The 27,247-nt window shown below is 37.7% G+C and overlaps 1 protein-coding gene across 1 annotated transcript in view; it reads right to left on the bottom strand.

Annotated features, from left to right (window-relative positions):
* Nucleotides 1–22,398: 22,398 nt before the first annotated feature.
* Nucleotides 22,399–27,247, bottom strand: part of KCNH5 (potassium voltage-gated channel subfamily H member 5) — a 336,327-nt gene continuing 331,478 nt past the window's right edge. The window contains exon 11 of the mRNA XM_003408696.4: nt 22,399–25,320. Coding sequence (XP_003408744.1) covers nt 24,373–25,320 — 948 coding nt within the window. The 3' untranslated portion in view covers nt 22,399–24,372. The remainder of the gene's footprint in view (nt 25,321–27,247) is intronic.

A 27,247-nucleotide genomic window follows, 5' to 3' on the forward strand; every position in this document is an offset into this window, starting at 1 on the left:
AGTGCCCTGCTTATTAACACTCCCTGCAATTTCTTCTTTCCCTTCCTGATTTATTCTCTCACAGCTTTACCAACTCTGGACTTCATGGGTTTTAAAAGTGAATGCCCTGTGTCCTGAGTAACAATGCAGCCCTGAAAAAAACATAGACCTAGCTTCCCAACCAGTGCATCCTGGGAACATCTCCCATTACCTACTTGTCTTCAAAGCCTTGTCTCAGAGTCTGCTTTCAGGAGAACCCAGCTTAAGACACAGACTATTCTCAAGAGAATGCACATTATATTCCCCATCCCAATAACCAACTCACTGCCTTGTTTCTAGAGAATGGCCCTATATTCTTCTCCTCCTAAAATCTGCAGGACATGGTGCAGTGCATTATAATTATTTTTGTTCAACAAATGTAGATAAACCGATCTGTATTAAACGATTGTCACTAGATATAAAGATTTCTAAAATTTAAAGTTAACTAAAATGATTTTATACTAAAGTATTGACAAGGGGTGGACTGAGAATATAACACAGTCTTCAAAGCAAAATGAAACATTCAGACAATATTCTGCGTAACTCAACTTGAATTTTCACTTTTTTTTTAAGCCTTGAGTATTTGACATTACCTAAAGTTCTCAGCAAAGTAAATTTAGATGCTCAGTCTCAATTCCTGATATTGTGTATCTTGTTTTGTTTTGAGGGGTTTCTGGTCTATGTACATATTTAATGTGAAATTAGGTAAAGGATTTATAGAACTAGTCACACTCATTTTATAGGAAAAGGAGAAGTCCCAGTATTTAGGTCATGACACGTAATATTCCCCACACGTCTGTCAGTTTGTCGTACTGTGGTGGCTTGCATGTTATTGTAATGATGAAAGCTATACCAAAACGATTTCAAATACCAGCAGAGTCATCCATGGTGGACAGGTTTCAGGGGGAGTTTCCAGATTAAGACAGACTAGGAAGAAGGACCTAGTGGTCTACTCCTGAAAAAATTAGCCAGTGAAAACCTTATAAATAGCAGTGGAACATTGTCTGATACAGTGCTGAGTGCCTCTCAAGTTGGAAGGCACTCAAAATACATTTGGAGAAGAGCCTCCTTCTCAAGTAGAGTTGACCTCAACGATGTGGGAGCAGTCAAGCTTTCAGAACCTTCATTTGCTGAGGTGGCATGATTCAAAATGAGAAGACACAGTTGCAGGCATTCATTAAAATTGCAACATGGAATGTACAAAGTATGGGTCTAGGAAAATTGGAAATCATCAAAAATGAAAAGGAATGCATAAAGATCAAAATCCTAGGCATTAATGAGCTGAAATGGACTGGTGATGGCCACTTTGAATCAGACAATCATATGGTCTACTATGCTGGGAATGACAAATTGAAGAAGAATAGCATTGCTTTCATCATCAAAAAGAACACTGAAGATCTATTCTAAAGTACAACACTGTCAGTGATAGGATAATATCCATATGCCTACAAGGAAGACTGGTTGATACAACTGTTATTCAAATTTACACATCAACCACTAATGCCAAAGGTGAAGAAATTGAAGACTTTTACCAACTTCTGCAGGCTGAAATTGATCAAACAGGCAAGATGCATTGATGTCTTAGGCAAAGTTCTCTAGAGAAGCAAAACCAGTAAAACATATAAATAGATAGATAGAGAGAGATTTATATCAAGGAAATGGCTCACAAGGTTGTAGAGCTGGAACGTCCCAAGTTCATGGGTCAAAATACAGGCTTCTCCTGATTCACATAGCCACAGAGACTGACGAACCCAAAATAGGCAAGTGGGAGAGTAGGGCTCTTGCTCACAGGCTGTGAAGACTGATAAATCCCAAGGTCAGCAGGCAAGATGACAGGTAAGCTGCTAGCTCAAGTTCCAAGAACCAGAGGTCAGATGAACAGGAGCCAGCTGCAGGGTCCAGAGGAGCAAAAGCCCACAATGTCCGCTTACATTCAACGCAGGCCACATACCCAAGGAAACTCCCTTTCAACTGATTGGCTACTCACAGCAGATCCCATCATGGAGGTGATCACGTAATATCAAATCTCATCATGGAAGTGATCACAACATCATACAACTATCAAACCACTGAGAATCACGGCCCAGCCAAGTTGAGACACAATCGTAACCGTCGTAATTGGTAATTATTGGTGATTGGAATCCGAAAGCTGAAAACAAAGAAGGGGGAGCAATAGTTGGAAAATATAGCCTTGGTGATAGAAACAACACTGGAGATCACATGATAGGATTGTGCAAGACCAGTGACTTCTTCATTGCAAATACCTTTTTTCACCAATATAAATAGTGACTATACACGTGGACCTCAGCGGATGAAATACACAGGAATCAAATTGACTATGTCTGTGGAAATAGATGATAGGAAAGCTCAACACCATAAGTCAGAACAAGGCCACAGGCCTACTGCAGAACAGACCATCAATTGCTCATATACAAATTCATGTTGAAGCTAAAGAAAATTAGAACAAGTCCACGAGAGGCAAAGTATGACCTTGAGTTATTACACCTGAATTTAGAGACCAGCTCAAGACTTGATTTACAAAAATCAATAATATTTCTATATACCAGCAAGGAACACGTGGAAACCAAAATGAAGATAATACCATTTACAATAACAAAACAAACAAAAAAAAAATTAGAGATTTTTAGGCGTAAATCCAAAAAAACATGTAAAGGACTTGTATGCTAAAAAAAAATCAAAATTCAGATAAAATAGATTTTTAAATAGCTCTAAAAAATATAGAGATATACCATATTTATGAATTGGAAGATTCAACTTAGTAAAGATGTCACTTCTCCCTAAAGTGATATGCAGGTTTACCATAATTCCTATCAAAATCCCAACAAGATCTTCTATAGATATAGAAAAGATTATTCTAAAATGTATATGAGAGGGCAAAGAAACTAGAATAAACAATTTTGAAAAAGAATAAATTTGGAGGAATTATTCTAGTTTCAAAACCTATTATAAAGCTTCGGTAATCAAGATTATATGGTACCAGCAGAAGGATAGACGCATAGGTAAATGGCACAGGTTAGTAACACCAGCTGAGTTTTGACAAAGGTGCAAAAGCAATTCCATGGAGGAGGGATAATCTTTACGACAAACAGTTCAGGAATAATTGAACATATACAGGCAAAAATCTATCCTGAAGTGCAACACTGTCAGTGGTAGGATAATATCCATATGCCTACAAGGAAGACCAGTTAATACTACTATTATTCAAATTTGCCTACCAACCACTAGGGCCAAAGATGAAGAAATAGAAGATATTTATCAGCTGTTGCAGTCCAAAATTGATGGAACATGCAATCAAGATGCATTGATAATTACTGGTGGTTGGAATGTGAAAGTTGGAAATGAAGAAGAAGGATCAGTAGTTGGAAAATACGGCCTTGGTGATAGAAACAATGCCGGATATCGAATGATAGATTTTTGCAAGACCAACGACCTTCATTGCAAATCCTTCTTTCACCAACATAAACGGCGACTATACACATGGACCTCATCAGATGGAACACACAGAAATCAAATTGACTACCTCTGTGGAAAGAGACAATGGAAAAGCTCAATATCATCAGTCAGAACAAGGCCAGGGGCTGACTGTGGAACAGACCATCAATCGCTCATATGCAAGTTCAAGCTGAAACTGAAGAAAATCAGAGCAAGTCCACGAGTGCTAAAATATGACCTTGAGTATATCCTACCTGAATTTAGAGACCATCTGAAGAACAGAGTTGACACATTGAACATTAGTGACCGAAGACCAGATGAGTTGTGGAATGACATCAAGGACATCATCCATGAAGAAAGCAAGAGATCACTGAAAGGACAGGAAAGAAAGAAAAGACCAAGATGGATGTCAGAGGAGACTCTGAAACTTGCTCTTGAGCTTCGAGCAGTTAAAGTAAAAGGAAGAATTGATGAAGTAAAAGAACTGAAGATTTCAAAGGGCCTCTTGAGAAGACAAAGTATAATGACATGTGTAAAGAGCTTGAGATGGAAAACCAAAAGGGAAGAACATGCTTGGTGTTTCTCAAGCCGAAAGAACTGAAGAAAAAATTCAAGCCTCGAGTTGCAATAGTGAAGGATTCCATGGGGAAAATATTAAACGATGCAGGAAGCATCATAAGAAGATGGAAGGAACACACACAGTCATTATACCAAAAAGAATTAGTTGATGTTTAACCATTTCAAGAGGTGGCATATGATCAGGAATCTATGGTACTGAAGGAAGAAGTCCAAGCTGCTCTGAAGGCATTGGAGAAAAACAAGGGTTCAGGAATTGATGGAATATCAATTGAGATGTATTAACAAACAGATGCAGTGCTGGAGGTGCTCACTCATATATGCCAAGAAATATGGCGACAGTTTTCTGGCCAACTGACTGGAAGAGACCCATATTTATGCCTATTCCCAAGAAAGGTGATCCAACCGAATGTGGAAATTATAGAACAATATCATTAATATCACAGGCAAGCAAAATTTTGCTGAAGATCATTCAAAAACGGCTGCAGCAGTATATCGACAGGGAACTGGCAAAAATTCAGGCCGATTTCAGAAGAGGATGTGGAACCAGGGATGTCATTGCTGATGTCAGAGGGATCCTGGCTGAAAGCAGAGAATACCAGAAGGATGTTTACCTGTGTTTTATTGACTATGAAAAGGCATTTGACTGTGTGGATCACAACAAACTATGGACAACGCTGTGAAGAATGGGAATTCCAGAACACTGTGCTCATGAGGAACCTTTACATAGATCAAGAGGCAGTTGTTCAGACAGAACAAGGGGATATTGATTGGTTTAAAGTCAGGAAAGGTGTGCATCAGGGTTGTATTCTTTCACCATACCTATTCTATCTGTATGCTGAGCAAATAATACAAGAAGGTGGACTATATGAAGAAGAACGGGGCATCAGAATTGGAGCAAGAAGACTCATTAACAACCTGCGTTATGCAGATGACACAACCTTGCTTGCTGAAAGTGAAGAGGACTTGAACCACTTACTAATGAAGATCAAAGACCACAGCCTTCAGTATGGATTACACCTCAACATAAAGAAAACAAAAATCCTCACAACTGGACCAATGAGCAACATCATGATAAAGGGATAAAATATTGAAGTTGTCAAGGATTTCATTTTACTTGGATACACAATCAACAGCCATGGAAGCAGCAGTCAAGAAATCAAAGGACACATTGCATTGGGCAAATCTGCTGCAAAGGACCTCTTCAAAGTGTTGAATAACACAGATGTCACCCTGAAGACTAAGATGCGCCTGACCCAAGCCATGATATTTTCGATCACATCGTATGCATGTGAAAGCTGGACAATGAATAAGGAAGACCAAAGAAGAGTTGATGCCTTTGAATTGTGGTGTTGGTAAAGAATATTGACTATACCATGGACTGCCAGAAGAACTAACAAATCTGTCTTGGAAGAAATGCGGGCAGAATGCTCCTTAGAGGCAAGGATGGTGAGACTACGTCTTACATACTTTGGACATGTTGTCAGGAGGAATCAGTCCCTGGAGAAGGAAGTCATGCTTGGCAGAGAACAGGGTCAGTGGAAAAAGAGGAAGACCCTCAACTAGGTGGATTGACACAGTGGCTGCAACAATGAGCTCAAACGTAACAACAATTGTAAGGATGGCACAGGACCGGGCAGTGTTTCGTTCTGTTGTGCATAGGGTCACTGTGAGTTGGAACTGGCTCGACGGCACCTAACAACAACAACAACACAGGAAAAAAAAAAATGACCTCAACCTAAATCCCTCACCTTTTACAAAAACTAACTCAAAATGGACCATAGACTTAACTGTAAAAATCTAAAATATTTTAAAAGATGAAAAAGATGACATAGGAGAAAATCTTCAGAATCTAGACTTAGAAAAGTCTTCCTAGATGTAATCCCAAAAACATAATATTAAAAAAAAAAACTACAAATTAGATTTAATCAAAATCAAAAACAATTGTTCTGCAGAAGATTCTGTTAAAAGGCTGAAGATACCCAGCTATGGACTAAAAGAAAATATTTGCTAACCACGTAGCTGACAAATTCATATTTAGTATACATAAGGAACTCTCAAAGCTTACCAGTAAAAACGCAAACAATTCATTCATAAAATGGCAAGCACATAAGGTGATGTTTCACTAAAAATGATATACTAATGGTAAATAAGCACATGAAAAAAATGTTTCACATTGCTAGTCATTAAAAAACCAAAAACAAAACCCTTGCTGTCAAGTCGGTTCTGACTTAAAGTGATCCTTTAGGGTAGAGCGGAGCTGCCCCATAGGGTTTCCAAGGAGCAGTTGATAGATTCAAACCACAAACCTTTTGTTAGTAGCCTAAGTTCTTAACCACTGCGCCACCAGCACTCCATTAGAGAAATGAGGACCACCATGAGATACCAGTACTTACCTGTTAGAACAGCTGAAGGGAAAAATAGTGACTAGACCAAATGCTGGCAAGGACGTGGAGAAACTGCATCTCTCACACACGGCTGCTGGGAATATAAAATGGTACAGTCACACCAGAAAACGGCTTCTTAAAATATTAAATATACACTTGCTGTGAAATTTCTAGTAAACGTGTCTTAAGTTTCTTAGTGCTGTTAATACTACAAGTGGGTGGCTTAAATGAAGAGAAATTTATTTTCTCACAGTTTAGGAGGCCAGAAGTCTGAATTCCAGGTGCTGGCTCTAGAGGAAGGTTTTTTTTCTCTGTCGCACTGTGGGGAAATCCTGGACTCAGCTTCTCTTCCTCGGTTCCTTGGTGATTTCCAAGTGGGATCAGTCCTCTCCATTTGTGTTTCCTTTATTCTGTGCCTGATCTGCTCTTTTATATTTCAAAAGTGATTGGCTTAAAACACACCCTTTGCTGATATGACCTCATCAACATTACAACATTCCCCCCACCAAAAAAAAAAAACCAAGGTGTTGCCATTGAGTCAATTCTGACTCATAGCGACCCTATAGGGCAGAGTACATACAACTATCCCATACGGTTTCCAAGGAGTAGCTGGTGGATTTGAACGGCCAGCCTTTTGGTTAGCAGCTGTAGCTCACCATAGCTCACCATAAAACCACTGCTCCACCAGGACACCTTCCACAGGTGTAAGGGTGAGGATTTACAACATAAACTTTTTAGGGGACACAATTCAATCTACAACGAAAGGAAAATCTAAAGAAACAGAAAGCGGATCAGTGATTGCCTGAAGCTCGGAGTGGGAGTGAGGATTGACTGCAATTGTACATGAGGGAACATTTTGGATAATGGAAATGTTCTAGAACTGAATCATGGTGATGGTTGTACATTTACATAAATTTACTAAAAGTCATTGAACGATATGCTTATGGTGGGTGAATTTTGTGCTATTTAAATTATATTTCAATAAAGCTGTTTGTAAAAAGGTAATAAAGCTTTTACAATAAAAGCTTTTACAATAGATCTGCATCTGACGTCAATGTTCCAAGAACAACATATAATTCATTTGTAAACAAACTGGATCATGAGCTGAACTATGCGAGGTAAGACTGCTGGAGTCAAGAAAGATGTCTAGGAATTACCTCTTTCAAGGAGGAATGACAATGGTGGCTGTTCAGGTAAGATTAGTGATTCTTTCCTAAGCTCCTTTCACTAACATGAATGAGATGTACAATGTGGTCATTATGTAGGGGCCATCGCATTCAGTCAGACTTTGCAGTAGTAGTACAGTAATGGAAATACAAATGTGGCCAGAATTCTCAATGAGGAGTTATACTGATTTGCACAGGCAAGCCATATCCCTGCCTCTTAGCCCAGAGTCTCTACCTTCAAAGACTGATGAAGCCAGCGTATAACTAGAAAGGCAAGAGACTGAAGAAGGGCAGGAATTTGACCAGAATTAAACTATACAGTGTCCCTTTTCAAGCAGTCATAATGATCACAGAGAAGATATTTTTGCTAACATTTATTAGATCTCCTCTAATTTAAGTTGTAATGTACTGGGCACTGTCAAAAAGTCAGGCTGATTTGTAATTTGAGGGACACTTCGAAACGTTCTTTGACTATTGAGCAAATTCTTCTTTTAAAATGAAAGTTAGGGATTCATTTTTTTTTTTCAATTTACAAATTTTTAGTGAAAGAAGCTGGTATAAATATATGAAAATTTAAATATCAAAGGAGAAAGAAACTAATATTCTGTAAAGGCCATACTGAGCTGAAAGTTATAGCATTGGACTCGGAAATGTTGTCACCTCATAGGAGAATATGACTCTGCTCTGTTCAGACAGGTGGGGACAGGTCATGTGGTCTAGAGATTATACAGAGATTGGGAGGGATGAGAACTTTGGACCCGCAATATCCCCGCCCCCAGTCTCTATTGTAGTGCTTAGGACTATTTCTAGGAAGGCTCTTCTTTCTGAATAAGTTGACTTCTAACCACATTGTGGAGCAAGTCATCCACATGATGGCTCTTACAGTTTGAAAGGAGCAAGCAGCATGCTATATGATACAAACCAGGGTTTCTCAGCCTCAGCACTATGGCCATTTTGGACTGGATAATTCACTGTTATGAGGAATTCTCTGTCCTGTGCATTGCAGGATATTTAGTAGCATTCCTGATCTCTACCCACTAGATGCCAGTAGCACTCCTGTCCTTTAAAAAAAAAAAAAAAAAGTTGCCATTGAGTTGATTTCAAATTATGGAAACTCCATATATGGCAGAATAGAACTGTGCTCCATAGGGTTTTCAAGGCTGTGACCTTTCAGAAGCAGATTGTCAGGCCTTTCTTCTGAGGCATCTCTAGGTGGGTCCGAATTGCCAACTTTTTGATTAGTAGTCAAACACTTAACTGTTTGAGCCACCCAGGGACTCCCAGTCCAAGTTGAAAAACCAAAACCAAACCCTTTGCTGTTGAGTCGATTCTGACTCTTAGCAACTCTATAGGACAGCATAGAACTGCCCTGTAGGGCTTCCAAGGGGCAGCTGGTGGATTCGAACTGCTGAACTTTTGGCTAGCAGCTGAGCTCTTAACCACTGAGCCACCAGGGTTCCCTGCCCAAGTTAGACAACCAAAAATCTCCCCAGAAATTGTCAAATGTCTCCTGGGAATAATGTTTTCCCCAGTTGAGAGCTACTGGTCTAAATGATTAGTTCAAAATCTTTGGAGCACTTAAAAGATTGTGTAGGATCTTTGAAAAAGTATAATTTCCCTTATTGTTGTATTGTTCAGATAATTGTAAATCTGTTAATATCTAGAAATAAAAAGTGAGTGTCTTGAAAAGTGAAGACATTTGCAAGGAGGGTAATGACATTTCTCTAGCTTTACTGCATTCACAGACTCCAGAATCAAGAACAGTGAATGAAGAAAATGAGCCTGTTCTAAGCGGACATTCAAACTGGATACAAAGAGACTGACTTTTACTACATGCATGACGCCTGTCTACAGTAAACAAATTGCCTTTATTAGCAAGTCTTAGCAACATGTCAAAGTACAAAGCCAAAATTTATACACAAGTAAATGTTATTACCCGTTGGAGTACAAAGCCCCACAATATACAAAAATCATCATTTAATTAAACCATTAAGGTGAAGATGCATAATCTGGTAACTTTTGATAAGCAGTATTCGTTGATGTATGTTAAAATTCTCTTCAATAAAGTGAATTAACATTGCTAGACAGCTGGAAATGTTTCATGACGCCTCACTCATCTGGAAGGCAAAGAGAACACCAAGTAGTAGGTGTATCCTTCCTCCATAAGTTCAGTTGCATTGAAGCTTTTCAAAAATAGAAGTTAGGCTAAAGGGAATAGACCTGAACTACTCCAGGCATTCTTTCAAGACTTTTAATTGTAGTAACTGTACTGAAGACAGTGCATAGTAGAAAGGAACAAGAAAACACAGTCTTTTCCTTTAAGAAGCTTGTGTTTTTCTCACGTGAGCACCTTACCCTGAACTCAATGCTCTTGAATGGCTTTTCCACATACATTATTGCACAAGGGAGAAGCTAAGATGATGCCATGGATTGTAATACTCCATAGTTGTGAGTAAGCAGACCACGCATGAAGGTAAACCTTAGCATTCTGCCGTAAAAGCTCCAGCACAAGACCCAACCCTGAAATTCAGTTATCAGATGATAACTTTCTCTGGAAAACTCTGAGCCACTAAAGAGTCCTCCGAAACATAATTTGAACATTTATTTTATTTCTACAAGTTTTGATGTGAAAACCAGATATCAAATGTAGGCCTCAGAGTCACTTTGAGGAAAATAAAAAAATAAAAACTTCAATTGGAATCAGAGATCTGGGTTTGAAAACTATTTCTATACTTTTCTATTTATGTGGTTGGAAAAGTTTCTTAGTCCTCCAGAGCCTATGGCCTTGTTTCACTAATGGGGATGATAATATTTAGTATTTAGGATTATTGTGAGCATTATATATGAAAGTATCTAACATCTTCTCTAACAAATAACTGATAACTATGTTTTTATATTTATAAATTTATCCATCCAGCCAGCAATCCATATACAGCTATGAAATAGTAAGAGTATTCATTCTATATCAAAGTTAATTCAAGAAAAACAACAACAGTAACAGCAGAAAACCCGCAGCAGGTGCACATCTGAACGGTGCCATCGCTAAAGGGGTGGGGGGTGCAGACCCCACTGGCTGACACTGTCAGAGGCGGTGACAACAAATGGACCATCTATAAAATCTTTGTGTGGTGTTTCAGCAGAAATTTATTATTTTTTAGTTATAAAAACAACAAAAATTTTTCTTAAGCCCAGCTTACATGTTTCAGTATACCTACAAGGCTAAAACTCTACGCTAATTTACTGTTTGAACCTTCTAATGCGCTCCAGTCCGAGCTGTCATTATTACCCAGTTACAGTGAGGCTTCGAATCACATGGTTTTATCTGCATGCGCCACAAGCATTGGCTCTTGCTTTTGTTGCTGGGGGTTTTTATAGCCAGTGGTTTTGTCAAATTTTCTGGAGTTTGTGGTAATTACAATGAGTTACCACACTGGGTGGTATCAACCCTAGTGACACCACTGGCTTTGTAAAACTTACAGATATCTGGCCCAGTGTGGAAGGGAAGCCAGGTGGGCAGGAGAGAATTGTTGGTATTGAAATTTGGTCACTCTGTCATGTTAGGTATAAACACTCCTAAATTGTCAATTCCAGCATTACATCTTCACTTGTATCTAAATGAGTTGGCTAGAGTTCTAAACTAATTTAATATCTAGTGACCTCTTTACTGTTTTAGTGTTAATTTTGAGAATTTATCTCATAGCTCTGAATCACAAATCAGGAGAGAACTCTGAAACTGTATTTAATTTCTAATCTGTGCACCGAAGGTCCCATAAGATATTGATAACAAACTCTAAAAATGAAAATGTCAAATAGTACTGCGCTCTTGAGTATTTCAGGTTAATAAAACTAGGGCTATATTTATGATATAGCCCATATGTTAATAATTTTTTAAAAAACTCTTTTATTTCCTGCAGTGCATGTCTGTGGAGGTTGTGTGGAGGAGCGCTGGTGGTGCAGTGGTTACACCCTTTGGCTGTTAACCAAAAGGTCAGTAGTTCGAGCCCACCAGCGGCTCAGCAGGCAAAAGATGTAGCAGTCTGCTGTCATGAAGATTTAGAGCCTTGGAAACCCTATGGGGCAGTTCTCCTCTGTCCTGTAGGGTTACTATGAGTTGGATTCTGCTTGATGGCAGTGGGTTTGGTTTTGGTTTGGTGGTTGGGTTTGATGCTTATGCTAGCCTTTATAGTTGAGAAGGAAGTAAAAGCACTCCAGCTGCTAGCCATGTCTGAACAAACTTTGATCTGTGTCTATAGAAGTGAAAAATACCTAAAACTTCACTAGGAACTGAGTGTCAATGTATGTTATTAATATTTATGGCTCCTTTTCAATAAGTTCTGAAATCTACCCTTGACTACTGGGAAAATCAATGGCAAGTAGAGAGAACCTCAAGTTTCCTGTAGTCCATTATATTTTCAAAGCACTTTCACTGCTCTTATCTCATTTGATCTGTCCCCAACCTACTTTAGGCTGCACAAAGAACAAAGTACTCACTAGCAGAGGAAAGGAGAGGAGAGAGGCTCCTGGTAACTCCACCAGCACAAAACTGTCTTAGTTCCTGCTAACGTCCTGAAAGGCAAGACCCGCCCTGCCCTCCCTCCACTTCAGGCTCAGCTTTTCAGAGGGCTTACTGGTGATTGTTGGATATCTTGCTTTCATCCTCCCTTTTCTCCTGAAGCAGGCGGGGAGCTGCAGCCACCAGCTCAAGGTCATATGTAGAGGGTTTCTGCTCCCTCCTCTGCCTATAGCAGAGGAACGGAACATAGGGTGTACATGCATCCGTGAATGAATTGGGTTTGTGAAAATCTGCTCCCTTCTCTCCTTTCCTGAGTGGGTACGATTTGAGGGGAAGGGAAAAAAGAGTGGAGAATGTGGAAATTTAAAGAAGGCATGAGAAGTTCAAATTCTTCCCTCTTTCTAGAACCCAGGTATTGTTCCTGGTATTCCTGCTGATCAGTAAATTGAAGAGCTTGAAGGTCATCAACATGAAGAATTTTAACAAAGTCCTGCTGTTGGGCTTAAAACAGGATATTCAAGGTTGTGGAAGACACCCTAAAGTCCAAGCTGTATTTGGTCAAACAGTGTCTAGAACAGTACCATACATGGAAATAATGTTTGTTGATAGGTTGAATGATCCAGGTGGCCAATATTATTTATAAGCCATTGTCATAGATATAAAACCAAAAAGAACCAAACTTGTTGCCGTCTAGTCGATTCCGACTCATAGCAACCGTATAGGACAGAGTAGAGCTGCCCCATAGGATTTCCAAGGGGTGCCTGGTGGATTTGAACTGCCAACATTTTGGTTAGCAGCTGTAGCTCTTAATGCTATGCCACCAGGGTTTCTAGTCATAGATATACGTTTTCCTTTTTCATGGGAATGTTGTTGTTGTTGCTGTTAGGTGTCCTTGAGTTGGTTCCAACTCATAGCAACCCTACGTACAACAGAATGAAACACTGCCTGGTCCTATACCACCCTCACAATCGTTACTATGCTTGAGCCCATTTTGAAGCTACTGTGCCAATCCATCTTGTTAACAGTCTTCCTCTTTTTTACTGATCCCCTACTTCACCAAGTGTGATGTCCACCTCCAGGGAAGCGTCGCACCTGATAATATGTCCAAAGTACAAGAGATGAAGTCTCACCATCCTCCCTTCTAAGTAGTATTCTAGCTATACTTCTTCTAAGACAGATTTGTTCCAGAATAATCTCAGTGAATTTTAAGAACCTAGGAAGATGTCATCCCCAAATAAAGACACACACACACACAGCTAGAGACTTAAGTTTGGGCATCAGAGAACAGTAGAATCAGGTGAAATGTTTCATGCAGTCGGTTGGACTCACAGAAGAGAAGAGGTAAAGAAGTTTCAGTTACTCCTCACACAGTAAGCTGGGTTAGTCAGCACCCAGCCAATCTTTTGTCAGTCTTGTTGAGCTCTAACTCAAGTGTGTAGACTTAGTCAGATATTCAAATGGTGCTCTGTTCAGTTCTGCTGCTAAAACTCTTAGCTGATACAGAGTATTGCAAGTGTAGGATACTGAATAACAAACCATGTCAAAGTGAGAGAGTATACTTTTTGTGACACTTTTCTTTTTAAAATTTAAGAGAACTGAAATAAAGGACACCTGCACCTTTGTGTAAATAGAATAGTTTGCCACAAAACTGTCTTTTCGGTAACACTGTATTGGTGTTTGTCGCTTGATTTTAATTCGCATAAATCTATAATATCATGTTTTGAAAATTATTCTTTCTTAATTGAACTATTACCATAGAACTTACAAGATGGCAATTTACTGCTGTTTGTGGTGAGTGTGCTTGTGTGTGTTTGGATATATAAGGAAAGAAAGAAAAGAGAAAAAGTGGGAAGGAACAATAATTACTGATAATTTGTGTAGAAATCCTTTGACTGTGATGATCCATTTAGTTAGGTGGGATCCTCATGCCCTTGACTCTTGTATAATTGAGAGCCATCTCTAGGATTCTCTTATACCCAAATACACCCACAACAGAGACAAAACTTTATTTAGTTGTCCTTTGAGTAATACGTTATTTTCCACAGAAAAGCAATAGGTACTCTTTAATGATGTGCAACAAAGCATCCCTTAAACTTGTGTTTCTTAAATTAGAAAAGATCTGGAGTTCCCATATGTCTTCATTTATTGCTCATTCAGCTCTTGTCTTCTAATGCTTCTAGTGGCAAAACCATTTCTGACTTTTTTCCGAATGAGAGAACTTTATTCTCTATTCTCCCATGTATATCCTGCCCTTTACACCTTCAAATTTCACAGCCTGGCATAAAGCCATAATGTCAAGAAAACTGAATTTTTGATAGATTTATAGAATTATGAAACATTAAATCAATTCCATTTTAAAATTTATAAATGTCTCCAAGCTTCTACATAGATTTGAGCATTATATATCTTTCAAAGAACAGTGAAATCTTCTAATTTAAACATTTTTTTTTTTTTTGCTGAGGTGACACAACTAATTTTATCACTTACAACAAAATAATTTATCAGAAGGGAAGTATTGTAAAAGCTTAAAATAACAGTAGCAAAACGAATATACCAAGAGACTTTCTCTCTGAATCCATTACTTGGTGTTATTTTACCAGACGTTTTTCATTTATTAAACCAAATTCAAAATAATGATTTCCAACAAAGACTCAATTCAAACAAGTTCCATAAAATGCACATTTTATTCTGTATCATGAAAAAATATTCACATTTAAATAAAGTGTGAAAAAAATCAAAGTTAATCCTCCCTGATGAAGTACAGTTTATTGTGCTGAAACCCAGAGTTCTTTTGGGTTAGAAACTTTCACCTGCCAATTCACTTTTAAAAATGACCGTTCTTGAAACAAATTTAAATAAAGTGATAGTCATCACAAACTTCTCAGAAGCAATTGGACTTCAATCACAAAATTCAGGAATTGACCCTTAAGTCACAGAGTTAAAATATTTTCACACACCTTCTCAGCAATCAGGTAGTGATAGGTCCACAGTACACGCAAAACGTCTATGTTACACACTGCAATACCTTGGTTTAAGTAGAAAAACAATCTGCTTAGCATGAATCGAATCAGATTTTGAGAAGAGCTGACAATTACTGCTTAGCATAATGGTATTAAAAACATCTCACATGAAGTTACTCCATCATTTTCTTGATCAACATATGAATCAATTGCTTCCAGTGAATTTATCCTTAAAGGCAGAGGCATTTTTAATACCCCAAATTCCCACAAATATGGTTGCAGTGGCAAAATTTTACAGAAATTGCAAAAGATAAATCCTCATAGTAACATGAGTGTTATAGTCAGGTATTTGCATTATAGTATATAAAATGTAGCAACTGGTATAAACAAAGTCACTAGAACACAGAATTTTAAAAAAACTATAATTTTCAATATATCATAAATGTGCACACTTTGTGTTGTCTGTGTACAAGCATTTCTAGAAGTCATTGCTTTCTCGACAAACTACAATGTTTCACAATAGATATGGTTCCAATTTTATGAAATAAATATTTAAGGAACTTGTTCCTATTATAAAAGGCATGTCCCATCTTTGTCACCTGTGAAGCGGTCTAAGGGGGAAGCTGCTTGATGTAAATGCCAGTGCTACCAAGCACAAGGAGATGTAAGCAAACACTAACTCAGTCTCTGAAAAAGGATGAGACTCCAAACGTGAAAACATCCCCTCAGAGATTAGCAAACAATCCTCACCACTATTTTTCTAAACATAGGATATGCTAATCCTGATTTTCTATGAAAGTGCATTTGGAATTTGGAAGAGTTTTCGTTAAATTCTCTATAAGCTGACAATACATGACCTTGGAATCTCAATGAGCCAACATTAAGGGATTCAGGCTACAGAGCTGAGCCTCTCAGTTTAGAAAAATCAAACTTTCTTTGCCATGGAATTCAAAATGAATCTTTCTCCGTGGTGATTTGGCATAGTTTGTGAGCTCTTCTTCCTCCTGGCTCAATCTCGGCATCATCAGGAACCTTGTCCATCACACTCTGGTTGGGAAAAACTTATGTGCAAATGATACTAACAGCTCTATGATTGCAGATGATCTTTATGTTGTTTTATTCACAAAGTTCAATGTCCACAACTCAGTGGAAAGTCTGACCATAGAAGGAAAAGGCTAAACTTCAGGTTATCAAGAACGATTCAGCAGAGAATGAGAATAAAACACTTCATGACAAATCACTTAAATTAGTTATTATGAATAACCAATCTGGATTAGTCAGACAGCAAGGTGGACATTTTGGCCTTGACCGGTCTGGTCATTCAACAGTCCAGTGATTCCGCATGAAAGACTGAGTGGTGAGATCATTTTGGTTTTGCCCCATCAAGGTGCACCCTGGCCAGACAAGGGCTTAGGGGCTTCTAGATCAAAACCTAGAAGAACCGGTTGCCGTTGAGTCGATTCCGACTCCCTGGTAGGACAGGGCAGAAGTGCCAGAGACTCTAAGCTCATTGGTTGGTGAAGCAGCACTCATGTATAACTTTGACAAATTTTCTAAATGCTTCCTAATATTTCTTTATAATCTTAAGGTTTCTTAAGACAATGTATTAACCTTAAAAAATAAAAATACTTTTTAAAAGGCACCATACTCAGAGAGCTCATTCAGAGGAAGCAGCTGGTACCCCTTTCTTTCTCTCCGTTTTTTTCTCAGTTGTAACTCTGGCCAAAAGCTGTACCATTTGGTCAATTGTTCTTTGACCAAGTGCCTTTAGACAGAGTACAAGTCATGGCCTGATTTAAATAATAATGAAGTCATAATTTAAAAGGCAGGGATAGAAGTGAGCTAACTATAAAAGCTTTGGATAGTATCAATGGGGTCCTCTTCAGTCACTAGGAAAAAAGTAGGATAGTCCTTTCCATGGTTATCTCTGGCTACGTTATTATCCAAGTGATAATAAGATGATTCTGGCTGAGTACCCCAGAGTGAAATACAATACCTTGTTTTTTTCTCCTCATCTCAAGACATTTGAATTAAAAATCTCAAAGGGCAGAAGAAATAAATCACATTCAGAAAATTAACATTTTTTTCATTAGGGAAAATTATTTAAACCCTCAAAAGTGTACAAAAAAAAAAAAAGGGCTCATTAAACTTGGAAATAAGAACACAAGTTGACATTCTACATAGAAAGAGTTCATTTGGATAATGCATTAAATAGTGGTTTGGCCAAGAAGCAAACCTCAGTGCAATGAATAATAATATACTTAAAACTCAGTGCGTAAAAAATAAATTTTAAAAATAAATGTCTTTCTGGAGTTTCATCTAAATTCCAATATTAAACATAAAGAGAAATATCAAGAAATCTTGAATGTCTCCTGCTTTCCTTAACTATCATGCATCACAACTTGAGTTAAAATTCAACTGGAAAAGGAAATGTGGATTCATGTGACCACACGTCAGACTTGCCTCTTACTTATAACCACGTTTTGCAATTTATTTTCACAGATGCCCTTCAACTGTTAAAGGAAGTGAAAGAAAATTACATTTTTGAGATGGGGGAATGTTTTGCTTTTAACAGTCATGATTCCAATTTTTGTCATTTACGACCTTCTGTAAAAACCAAATATTAGATTATAGAGGGCAATTTTAAAAGATTATTTTAATGTATGGTATCTCTAAACGTACATGTCTTGAAAACCTTGAAATATGTGGTTGGACTAAATAGTCTTTGTAATATCTGTATTCTCTAGGGTTAAGTTTTCTCTCTAGGGTCTGATGGCCTGTGTTAGAATCTCAACTTCACCACTTAATATCTATGTTATCCTGGACAAGTTCCTTAATATTCGTACAGTTGTTGTAACAGTCAAATGAGATAATCTTGTAAAGTTCTTAGCATAAGACAGAATGAAAAAAAAAAAAAAAAAACCCAGTGCCGTCGAGTCGATTCCGACTCACAGCGACCTCAGAGGACAGAGTAGAACTGCCTCATAGAGTTTCCAAGGAGGGCCTGGTGGATTCAAACTTCTGACCTTTTAGTTAGCAGCAGAACTCTTAACCACTAGACTATCAGCGTTTCCAGACTTAGCCAATCCTTCTCGTTGAGAAAGCTGCATACATCAGAGCAGTCAGTAAAACTAGTACAAAACAACGTACACCACCAGTAAAGCTAGAGTAAAATAATATCAGCATACTTTCAACTCATAGTGGCCCAATGTGACAAGGGTAGAACTGCCCCATAGGGTTTTCTAGGTTGTAATCTTTTTTTTAATCTTTACCAGAGCAGATTGCCAGGTCTTTCTCTCATGGGAACACTGGATGGGTTCAAATGGCCAATCTTTCAGTTAGCAGCTGAGTGCTGCACTGTTGCACCACCAGGGCTCCCCTTATGCTTAGATCTATATGAGTCTAAATTGTGACTTCTGCTGTGCTCCTCTTTGTAGGTTTGTTTCAGGTGTACAACCCAAGACACCGCAAATCCTAATTTGGACTCTCATAATTGCACACAGCCTGGAGGCACCACTAACCTATATAAACCCGATCTTTGTTTCTGTTCTAATTGTGTAGTCCCATGTACCTCATCTCTTGGTTCGTCTTCTCAAGGCCAAGATAAGATGGTTATTTCTTCAATGCCAAATTGATCTGTATTGACCCTTTAAAAAATAATAAATGGTATTGGTGGTGTAGTGGTTAAGTGCTACGGCTGCTAACCAAAGGGTCGGCAATTCAAATCCGCCAGGAGCTCTTGGAAACTCTATGGGGCAGTTCTACTCTGTCCTATAGGGTCGCTCTGAGTCGGAATCGACCCGATGGCACTGGGTTTGCTTTGTTTTTTTTTTTTTGTTTTGTTTTGGATGTCTCTGTCATAAGAGTTTTTGTTATATAAACTGCTAACAGACATTTAGGCTGTAAGTACAAAGTTTACACTGAGAACAAGTTAATTGAAAATATTTGTTTACATATGTGTAGAGTACATATGTAATGAGACTGTGAGCTGGAATGCCACAGGTCTAGCATGGTGAATAAAAATATAAATGTTACCCACATTCAGCAAATAAATAGAAAGGACTACAGTGGAGAGTAAAAAGTCATTGTCAGGGATGATAGCCTGAAACAGTCTTTAACTCTTTCTCAAAAATATAAGGCATTAAGGATTAATGGTTCTTTAATTTGGTAAATTACGTCTGCTTCCAAAATAATGCCTGATTTCAAACTCAAAATATCAGTTTTTAAATTCTAGCTTGACAATAAGATTAGCAAAACCCAAGAAAACATTTGAATATTTCTTCTAGCACAGAAAATTTCCCCTTTTTTTCCATGTGCTCCTCTTATAGTCTTTACCCAGTCATGGCAAATGTAGTGACCGCCGGTTTGAGTGTATCCTTTAACATATGAGATTATCTTTGCAGAATAAACAAATATTATCAAAATGAAGCTTTTTTTTTTCAAAACTTGTTTCGTATGTTTAATTGCCGCTCATGGCTAAATTTGAATAACACATCTTCCTTGAACTGCGAATTTTACTAATCACATTTCGTAACTTTTTAAATTAAAATACTGTCACTTAGGACAAAATAACATAAGTGGTTTATTCAATGTCAAATAGTTTCCTTTTTAAAAAACATTTTTCTTTTTTCCAATTCAAGATATGCATTGAAAAATCTATTGCTACTGGAAACGATTCTTCAAAATGAAGGATTCTTGTTATAAAAAGATCTGCTCATGCGGACATATACATCTTGAGGAAGTAACGCTTATTTTTAAGTAAAAACCTGAAAGACGAACTACTCTATACCTTGAATATTCACCAATAAGTTGACTTTTCCTCCCCAATTGAGAATTTCCACTGAGCAATATGATGAATTAGAAGAAAAATCATAAAATGTACCTATCTGTTTTTTCTCTCTCTCTTCCTGCCCTCAAAAGACCCTCGTTCTCCTATGTTTATTTTATTGGTAGTTCTAAATGCCCAGGTCATTTTCAAGCCTTATGCTCACATGCTGTGGACTAATTGTTTAGCAACCTATGCTTCTCCCCGCCAAACTCTGACCAGAAAAATCCCTGTTAAACCTTGAAAGAATAATCTGAGAGCCCATCTCAGCTAATCTACCACAGGAGAAAAATAAATGATAATTTGTCTTACTGTGGTTTTCACCCCAGAGAAAGATAATGTTCCAGTACCTAATTTCATCTTGATATAAGAAGGGAGCAGCTCTTATCTACATTTAGTATTTATTGGTGAAAAAATGGAAGCTTTGACACACCAAAAAACAAGCAGAAAACAAAACAAAAAAAAAAACAGTTAACTTGCCTAAAGTTACACCGCTAGATTGAGGCAAAGCCAGATTCCAAATCCCAGACACAGCCCAGGTACTCATCCGGTGTTGCTTTTGAAAGACTATTTTGTTCTTTCTTCTCCCTTATTTCCATCAAAAGTCACAAGAGCAATACTCTTACACATAACAAAGGAGTATTAAAACACAACATTCGCCTAATTCTAACATATTTGTATCTTTAAGTTACTCATACATGATATGCACTTTCTAGATAAATTTTCTCGTTGCCTACATGAAATCGTGAAAAAGAACTCAGAGCAAAAAGCTTAGAAGGTAAAAATTATACAAGGTTTTGGAAATCATTAGGAATATAACAAATAATTTCACCAGTACCAGCCACTGGACACTTCAAAATCAGTCACTGCTCTGAAGACTAAAAGTTTTCTAAAATAATTTAATTATTTAAAATAGAAATCAAATGGTCCAGATATCACAGGTGAACAAAACTTCCTGAAAGAAAGCTATTACTTGCATTTGGGCTCCAATAAGGTTAATTTACAAAATGAGACTTTAATTAGTGGTCATCATTAATATTTCTATTAAAGCGTTGGGTGCGCCAGGAGTAACGATTTGTTCTATGAGGCATTTCAAAGCCTAGTTTGTTTGTTTTTTTTTTAATTCTACTTGTTCTGATCTCCATAAAGTTAAAAAAAAAAAAAACTTAAAAACCTGAACTGTTAGGACATTGTACTAATAGATTGAATGTGGGATGAAACCAGTGTCATGAAACCATTTTAACAAGGAAGCATGTGTCTCTATTCAATCATTGTGCCTGGAATCATTCTAAGTACTACTGACGTCAACGTGGGGCACTGGTAGCCTCGGTATTGTCATCTACCTTTTGTGTGCCTATTTGCCTTTTATTGTCAATACTCCCCCGTCGACTAGATCACATTTACAGCAACAATATCCTAGTAAAGACTGATAAAGCTTGCTGTTATGATGTACATATCACATTTCCATTCTTGTTTGACTTTCACTATTAAGTTACAACCACCTGCCCAGGTTACAGCCTCTAATTAGGTCATATATTATCATAGAAAACTATTGAAGGTGTGTAAGTTGCTTTGGAAAATGTTCAGATTTTAAATACATATCTTATTACTCCTATTAGTACATTGTTCAGAAATAGAATAGAAAATTTTTTTTCTGGATGCACCAAAAGCATCTATACAGTGTAAGAATAAAACATGCAGTTGTCTGGTCCCCAAAAGAGAGTCTATGGTCTGTGTGCTGATTGAGGCAACACAGAGCACGACTGTATCATCATTGCACATATTGCAAGCATTCACCCTTCATCCAAATCTGAGTGAGTTCAACTGGTAAGAAGTGCAGAATCTGGGAACCTAAAAGACTACTCTATATACAATGTTTGCTGAACACATGGTCTCCTGCTGAAACGGCAGAGTGCATTCAGCACCACGTCATGTCATGCACACAGAGAACAGAGGTGGCTGGAAAAGAATACTGAGATGACTGCACCATTAATAAGCAATTGATACTTTTTTCTCCTTCTTGACAACCTGGAGTAGTTCAAAGCCAGTATGCTTCTTTCCTACAGATATGAAAAGTAAATATCGTAGGTCGATTGGGTGAAACTTTTAGTCAACATCAGAACACGATGCGTATTTGTACCACTAATATGCAAAGGCATGGATTGCGACTTAAAAATACCCTGGTGTTTCATAATCATTCTCATACAGCTTTATGTCAACAGGTATGGGCTAAGCATGTGGCTAAAGTTAAACTGACAATTTCTGTACTCAGATTAATTGGACCAATCCTTCACCTTTAAAAGTTTAGCCAAACTTGTACATGGTTAAACAGTAGAAAAATACCCTGGAATTCCATAAATGTTAGAGATCAAGAAAAAGGTGCCACCCTCACCATGAAAGCAACAAAATCCCAATTTCAAGTCTGACTCTTTGCACAATAATTGCTTCATTGTCTTGTGCCTATGGCAGGGAGACGATGTGGAGACAGCACAGCGTGGAGACAGCACAGCATGGAGACATGCTCCCCTGAAAACTTCCGTTATTGTTCACGGAAGTTATATGCACAAAGAAGGGAAAATGGAATCCATGCCACGTTACGTACGTTCTAAGAATCTGAGTTGAAAGAGTCACATCCTATGGGCATGTGAGGAAGAAGTTCCAATAGAAATTCTAAAATAGGAGCTGTTCTATAAATTGCTTTGTCTTTCTTCAGTGTGATCATAATAGCTTGTCTTTCAGTTCTGGTAGTTTCTGTCGGGAATGTTGGGAGATATTTACAAAAGCTCATAAAATGGGTGAAATAGACGAGAATACCTCCTTTAATTTTACTTTCTTTTTTATATATTATTAACATATATGTACAGATGATCAAATAATGTACAAATTACTGGTATGCATTTTCAACTTGATGAAAACACTAACTTCACTGCTCCCACTAATAAAGGTCATGCATGTACCAATTAAAAATGCCTCTCTGACTAAATTCATAAAAGATACTTTAGTCAAAAGAAAAGAATGGATTCTTCTGGGCTCTTTCAAATGAAGATGTATTTTGTTCTGAACGCATATCACTTAAGGGACCAGCTATTTGCAACTTTTTGTAACAATTTTTTTTAGCTGATAATAGGCACTTTCTATGAAGAGGATTTGTGACCCAAAAGACTATGAAATTCAGTCTTTAGTATTCCACTTTTATAAGTGGATCTGCCTGAGCTACAGTAGTCTATTGTATCAACTCAGCAGAAGTCCAGCAGTAGAACTGTGTGCAAAAAAGCTTTAGAAAATTGTAACCAGGATAAAATTATAGAAAAGCACTTATTTGAGTTGAGCAACTTAACACCTGCTTGTGTTGTTTTGTTTGTCTGTTTTTAATCACCATTCATGTATTCTCTTTACTAACAGTAAGGATCATGTGAAACAATTCCATACCTGTGTTTCACTCTTTCCAAGTTACAGTTATGCTAGAAATACTTGTTCAGCTGTTTACATTCTTTTGTATTTATACCATCATAGTTAAATCTTTCACAGGATTACTTAAATTTTTTGTTTCTTTGCTAAGAGCCTTTCGACCTCACCCTTGAACAAGTTTTGGAAACACAAAATTAGAACAATCATCGCCTTTGGAAAATCAGCATCTCTAACATGAATTATTAAAAGGCCCTACTACCCTGTGGTGCAGTATTTCTATAATAATATACACTATATTAATAGTTTAGTGTTCATGGTAGTGATAAAGTCAGCTTACAAGATGGCAGCTGTTCTCCAAGACGGAGGGAGTAGGGATTTCCTTATGTAAGAGTTAATGATTACTATCTAAGTATAATGTTAAAAAAGGAGAGGTATAGCTGAGAGAAAAAGCAGCTCATGCACAAAACCCATAGCAATAAATTCTCAATATCCCACATTGCTATCTGGCTTAGGCAAAAAAATAGATCCTTTAAATGGAGCAAACACTGTCTGTAGGGGGAAATAATCTAACACTAAGTTTCAGAAAAATATCCTACGGAAAGAGATCATAAAATTGTACTAACAGTTTAAAACGTCAAACTCTTCATTGGCATTAATCAATAATTTAAACTTAACAGAACAGCGGGAAAATGACAGTTTGATATACTCAGCCTGAGATCAAATTTGTCATGGCAACATTGGCAGGTTGGACCCTGATTCTTCAAATAGTACATTGCCTTGGATAACAAAAATCATCCTTTTTTATTATAGAGATTATAAATAAATGTCAAGTGTGCATGCAGTCAACTGCACAATATACAAGCAATATCTATGATTTTAATAATCATCTTCTTTGGCAGGCCAGAATCCAGCTGGACATGCAATATTTACATATCAAAATCCATACTGTGTTCATCATATTGAAAGCAAGTGAAAATATATATATATATGTATATACTGTATATACACGTGTATGTATATAGATGTATATACTGTTTAAATATATTAACAAATATATATGTATATATTAAAAGTGGATTTCATCTTTGTCAGACTCAGGTGACTCGGGCCTTGAAACACTAAAAATATCCTGACACGGTATTTGGGGAGGTACTTGGAGTGGCATTTGAGATTTGGGAGAAGAGGTCTGGGGCACACTTTTTTCTGAGAGTATTTTTAAAATTTCTGCCACTTGCTTTTCCAGGGCAGTCATTCTGCAGCTTAGCAGCTGAATGTCCTCTTTGAGTTCATGTTTGACTTCCTGCAGTGTGGTTTGTAAGGCCTGTTCAGGGATGGGATAAAACGGGTGCTTGGCATCAGCCTGAATGGGACTGTGCTCTAATGGACTTCGTGCCTCACCAGCATTATCCAAACGAAGGTCACTTTTTGTAATTCCACTGTCACAAGAATCTGTTTTCCTTAATGGGTTTTTGGTCACACTGTTTTCTGAATCACTACCCTTGGGGTCCTCTGACAATAGACCCATGGACTCAGCTTTGGTGACATTATTCCAGTCTTCCTTTTTCTCCTCATGGGCTCCCATATTATTCTTGAGTCTCAGCCACCCCTTTCCATTTCCGTTTTTCATTCTTATTGGGCTGTTGACTTTGAGACATTTTTGGTCAGCACCGCCATTGGGCTTGAGTTCCATGGCATCGCGGTTGTTTTGCTTGAGGGATTCACTGGTTTTCACATAAGCCAGAGATGTCTGGATGGGTGTGATCTGCGACACGGTCACCACACTGGTGCCAGTGATGGAGGCTCCGTTCTGTAAAGAGCGGCTTTCTACCTGGAGTTGGTTCCTCTCGGGATCACTCTGCGTTGATCCCTGATTCCGTAGCTCCTTTTGCTGCTTGAACTTCTGGAAGAGCTTTCTGACTGGGTGGTCCACAGGGATACTGAGGGTTACTTCATTCTTCTGCCTGAGCCGTTCCTCCTCCTCCTTCTTCACATCACTGATCTTACGGAAAATGATCTGTGAAGGAGAAGGGAGATTCAAAATGAAATATTACAAACAGATCATTTTATAATTGTGTGATCCTATACTGAACCTAAGAAGTATGACTCAAGTAAATTGGAAGTTGTCAAAAATGAAATAGAATGCTTGCAGATCGAAATTCTAGGCATTAGTGAACTGAAATGGACTGGTATTGGCCATTTTAAATTGTACAATCATATGGTCTACTATGCCAGGAATGACAAATTGAAGAGGAACGGCATTGCACACATCATCAAAGAGAACATTTCAAGATCTAAAGCTGTCAGTGATAGGATAATATATATACACCTACAAGAGAGAACAGTTAATAAAACTATTATTCAAATTTACACACCAAACACTAATGCCAAAGATGAAGAAATCGAAGGTTTTTACCAACTTCTGCAGTCTGAAATTGATCAAACATGCAATCAAGATGCATTAATAATTACAGGCGATTGGGATGTGAAAGTTGGAAACAAAGAAGAAGGATCCATAGTTAGAAAATATGGGCTTGGTGATAGAAATGATGCCGGAGATTGCATGATAGAATTTTGCAATACCAATGACTTATTCGTTGCAAACACCTTTTTCAACAACATAAACGGTGACTATACACATGGACCTTGCCAGATGGAATACACAGGAATCAAATTGGCTAAATCTCTGGAAAGAGACAATGGAGAAGCTCAATATCATGTCAGAATAAGGCCAGGGACCAACTGTGGAACAGACCATCAATCACTCATATGTAAGTTCAAGTTGAAGCTGAAGAAAATTAGACCAAGTTGATGAGAGCCAAAGTACGACCTTGAATATATCCCACCTGAATTTAGAGACCATCTCATGAATAGATCTGATGCACTGAACACTAATAAGTGAAGACCAGGCAAGTTGTGGGATTATATCAAGGACATCATGTATGAAAAAAGCATAAGGTCATTAAAAAGTCAGAAAAAAAAAAAAGACCAAAATGGATGTCAGAAGAGACTCTGAAACTTACTCTTGAATGTAGAATAGGCTAAAGTGAATGTTAGAAGTGATGAAGTAAAAGAGCTGAACAGAAGAGATTTCAAAGGGTGGCTTGAGAAGATAAGGTATAGTATTATAATGAAATGTGCAAAGACTGGAGTTAGAAAACAAAAAGGGAAGAACACGCTTGGCATTTCTCAAGCTGAAAGACTGAAGGAAAATTTAAGCCTTCAGTTGCAATACTGAAGGATTCTATGGGCAAAAAACTGAACAACACAGGAAGCATCAAAAGCAACTGGAAAGAATACACAGTGTCACTATACCAAAAAGGATTGGTCGACGTTCAACCATTTCAAGAGGTAGCATATGATAAAGAACCAGGGGTGCTGAAGGAAGAAGTCCAAGCTACACTGAAGGCACTGGGGACAAACAAGGCTCTTGGAATTGACAGCATATCAATCGAGATGTTTCAACAAACAGATGCAATCACAGAAGTGTTCACTCATTTATGCCAAGAGATTTGGAAGACAGCTATCTGGCCAAATGACAGGAAGAGATCCATATAGTGCCTATTCCAAAGAAAGGTGATCCAACAGAATACAAAAATTATCAAAAAATGTCATTAATATTACATGCAAGTAAAATTATGCTGAGATAATTCAAAAATGGTTGCAGCAGTACATCAACATGGAACTTCCAGAAATTCAAGCTAGATTAGAAGAAAATGTGGAACAAGGGATATCATTGCTGATATCAGATGGATTCTAGCTGAAAGCAGGGAATACCAGAAAGATGTTTACCTGTGTTTTGCTGACTATGCAAAGGCATTTGTCTGTGTAGATCGTAACAAATTATAGATAACACTGCAAAGATTGAGAATTCCAACACTTAATTGTGCTCATGTGGAACCTGTACATAGATGAAGAAGCAGTCTTTTGAACAGAACAAGCGG

Source organism: Loxodonta africana, chromosome 10 (assembly GCF_030014295.1).
Source record: "Loxodonta africana isolate mLoxAfr1 chromosome 10, mLoxAfr1.hap2, whole genome shotgun sequence".
In the NCBI taxonomy this organism is placed as follows: domain Eukaryota; kingdom Metazoa; phylum Chordata; class Mammalia; order Proboscidea; family Elephantidae; genus Loxodonta; species Loxodonta africana.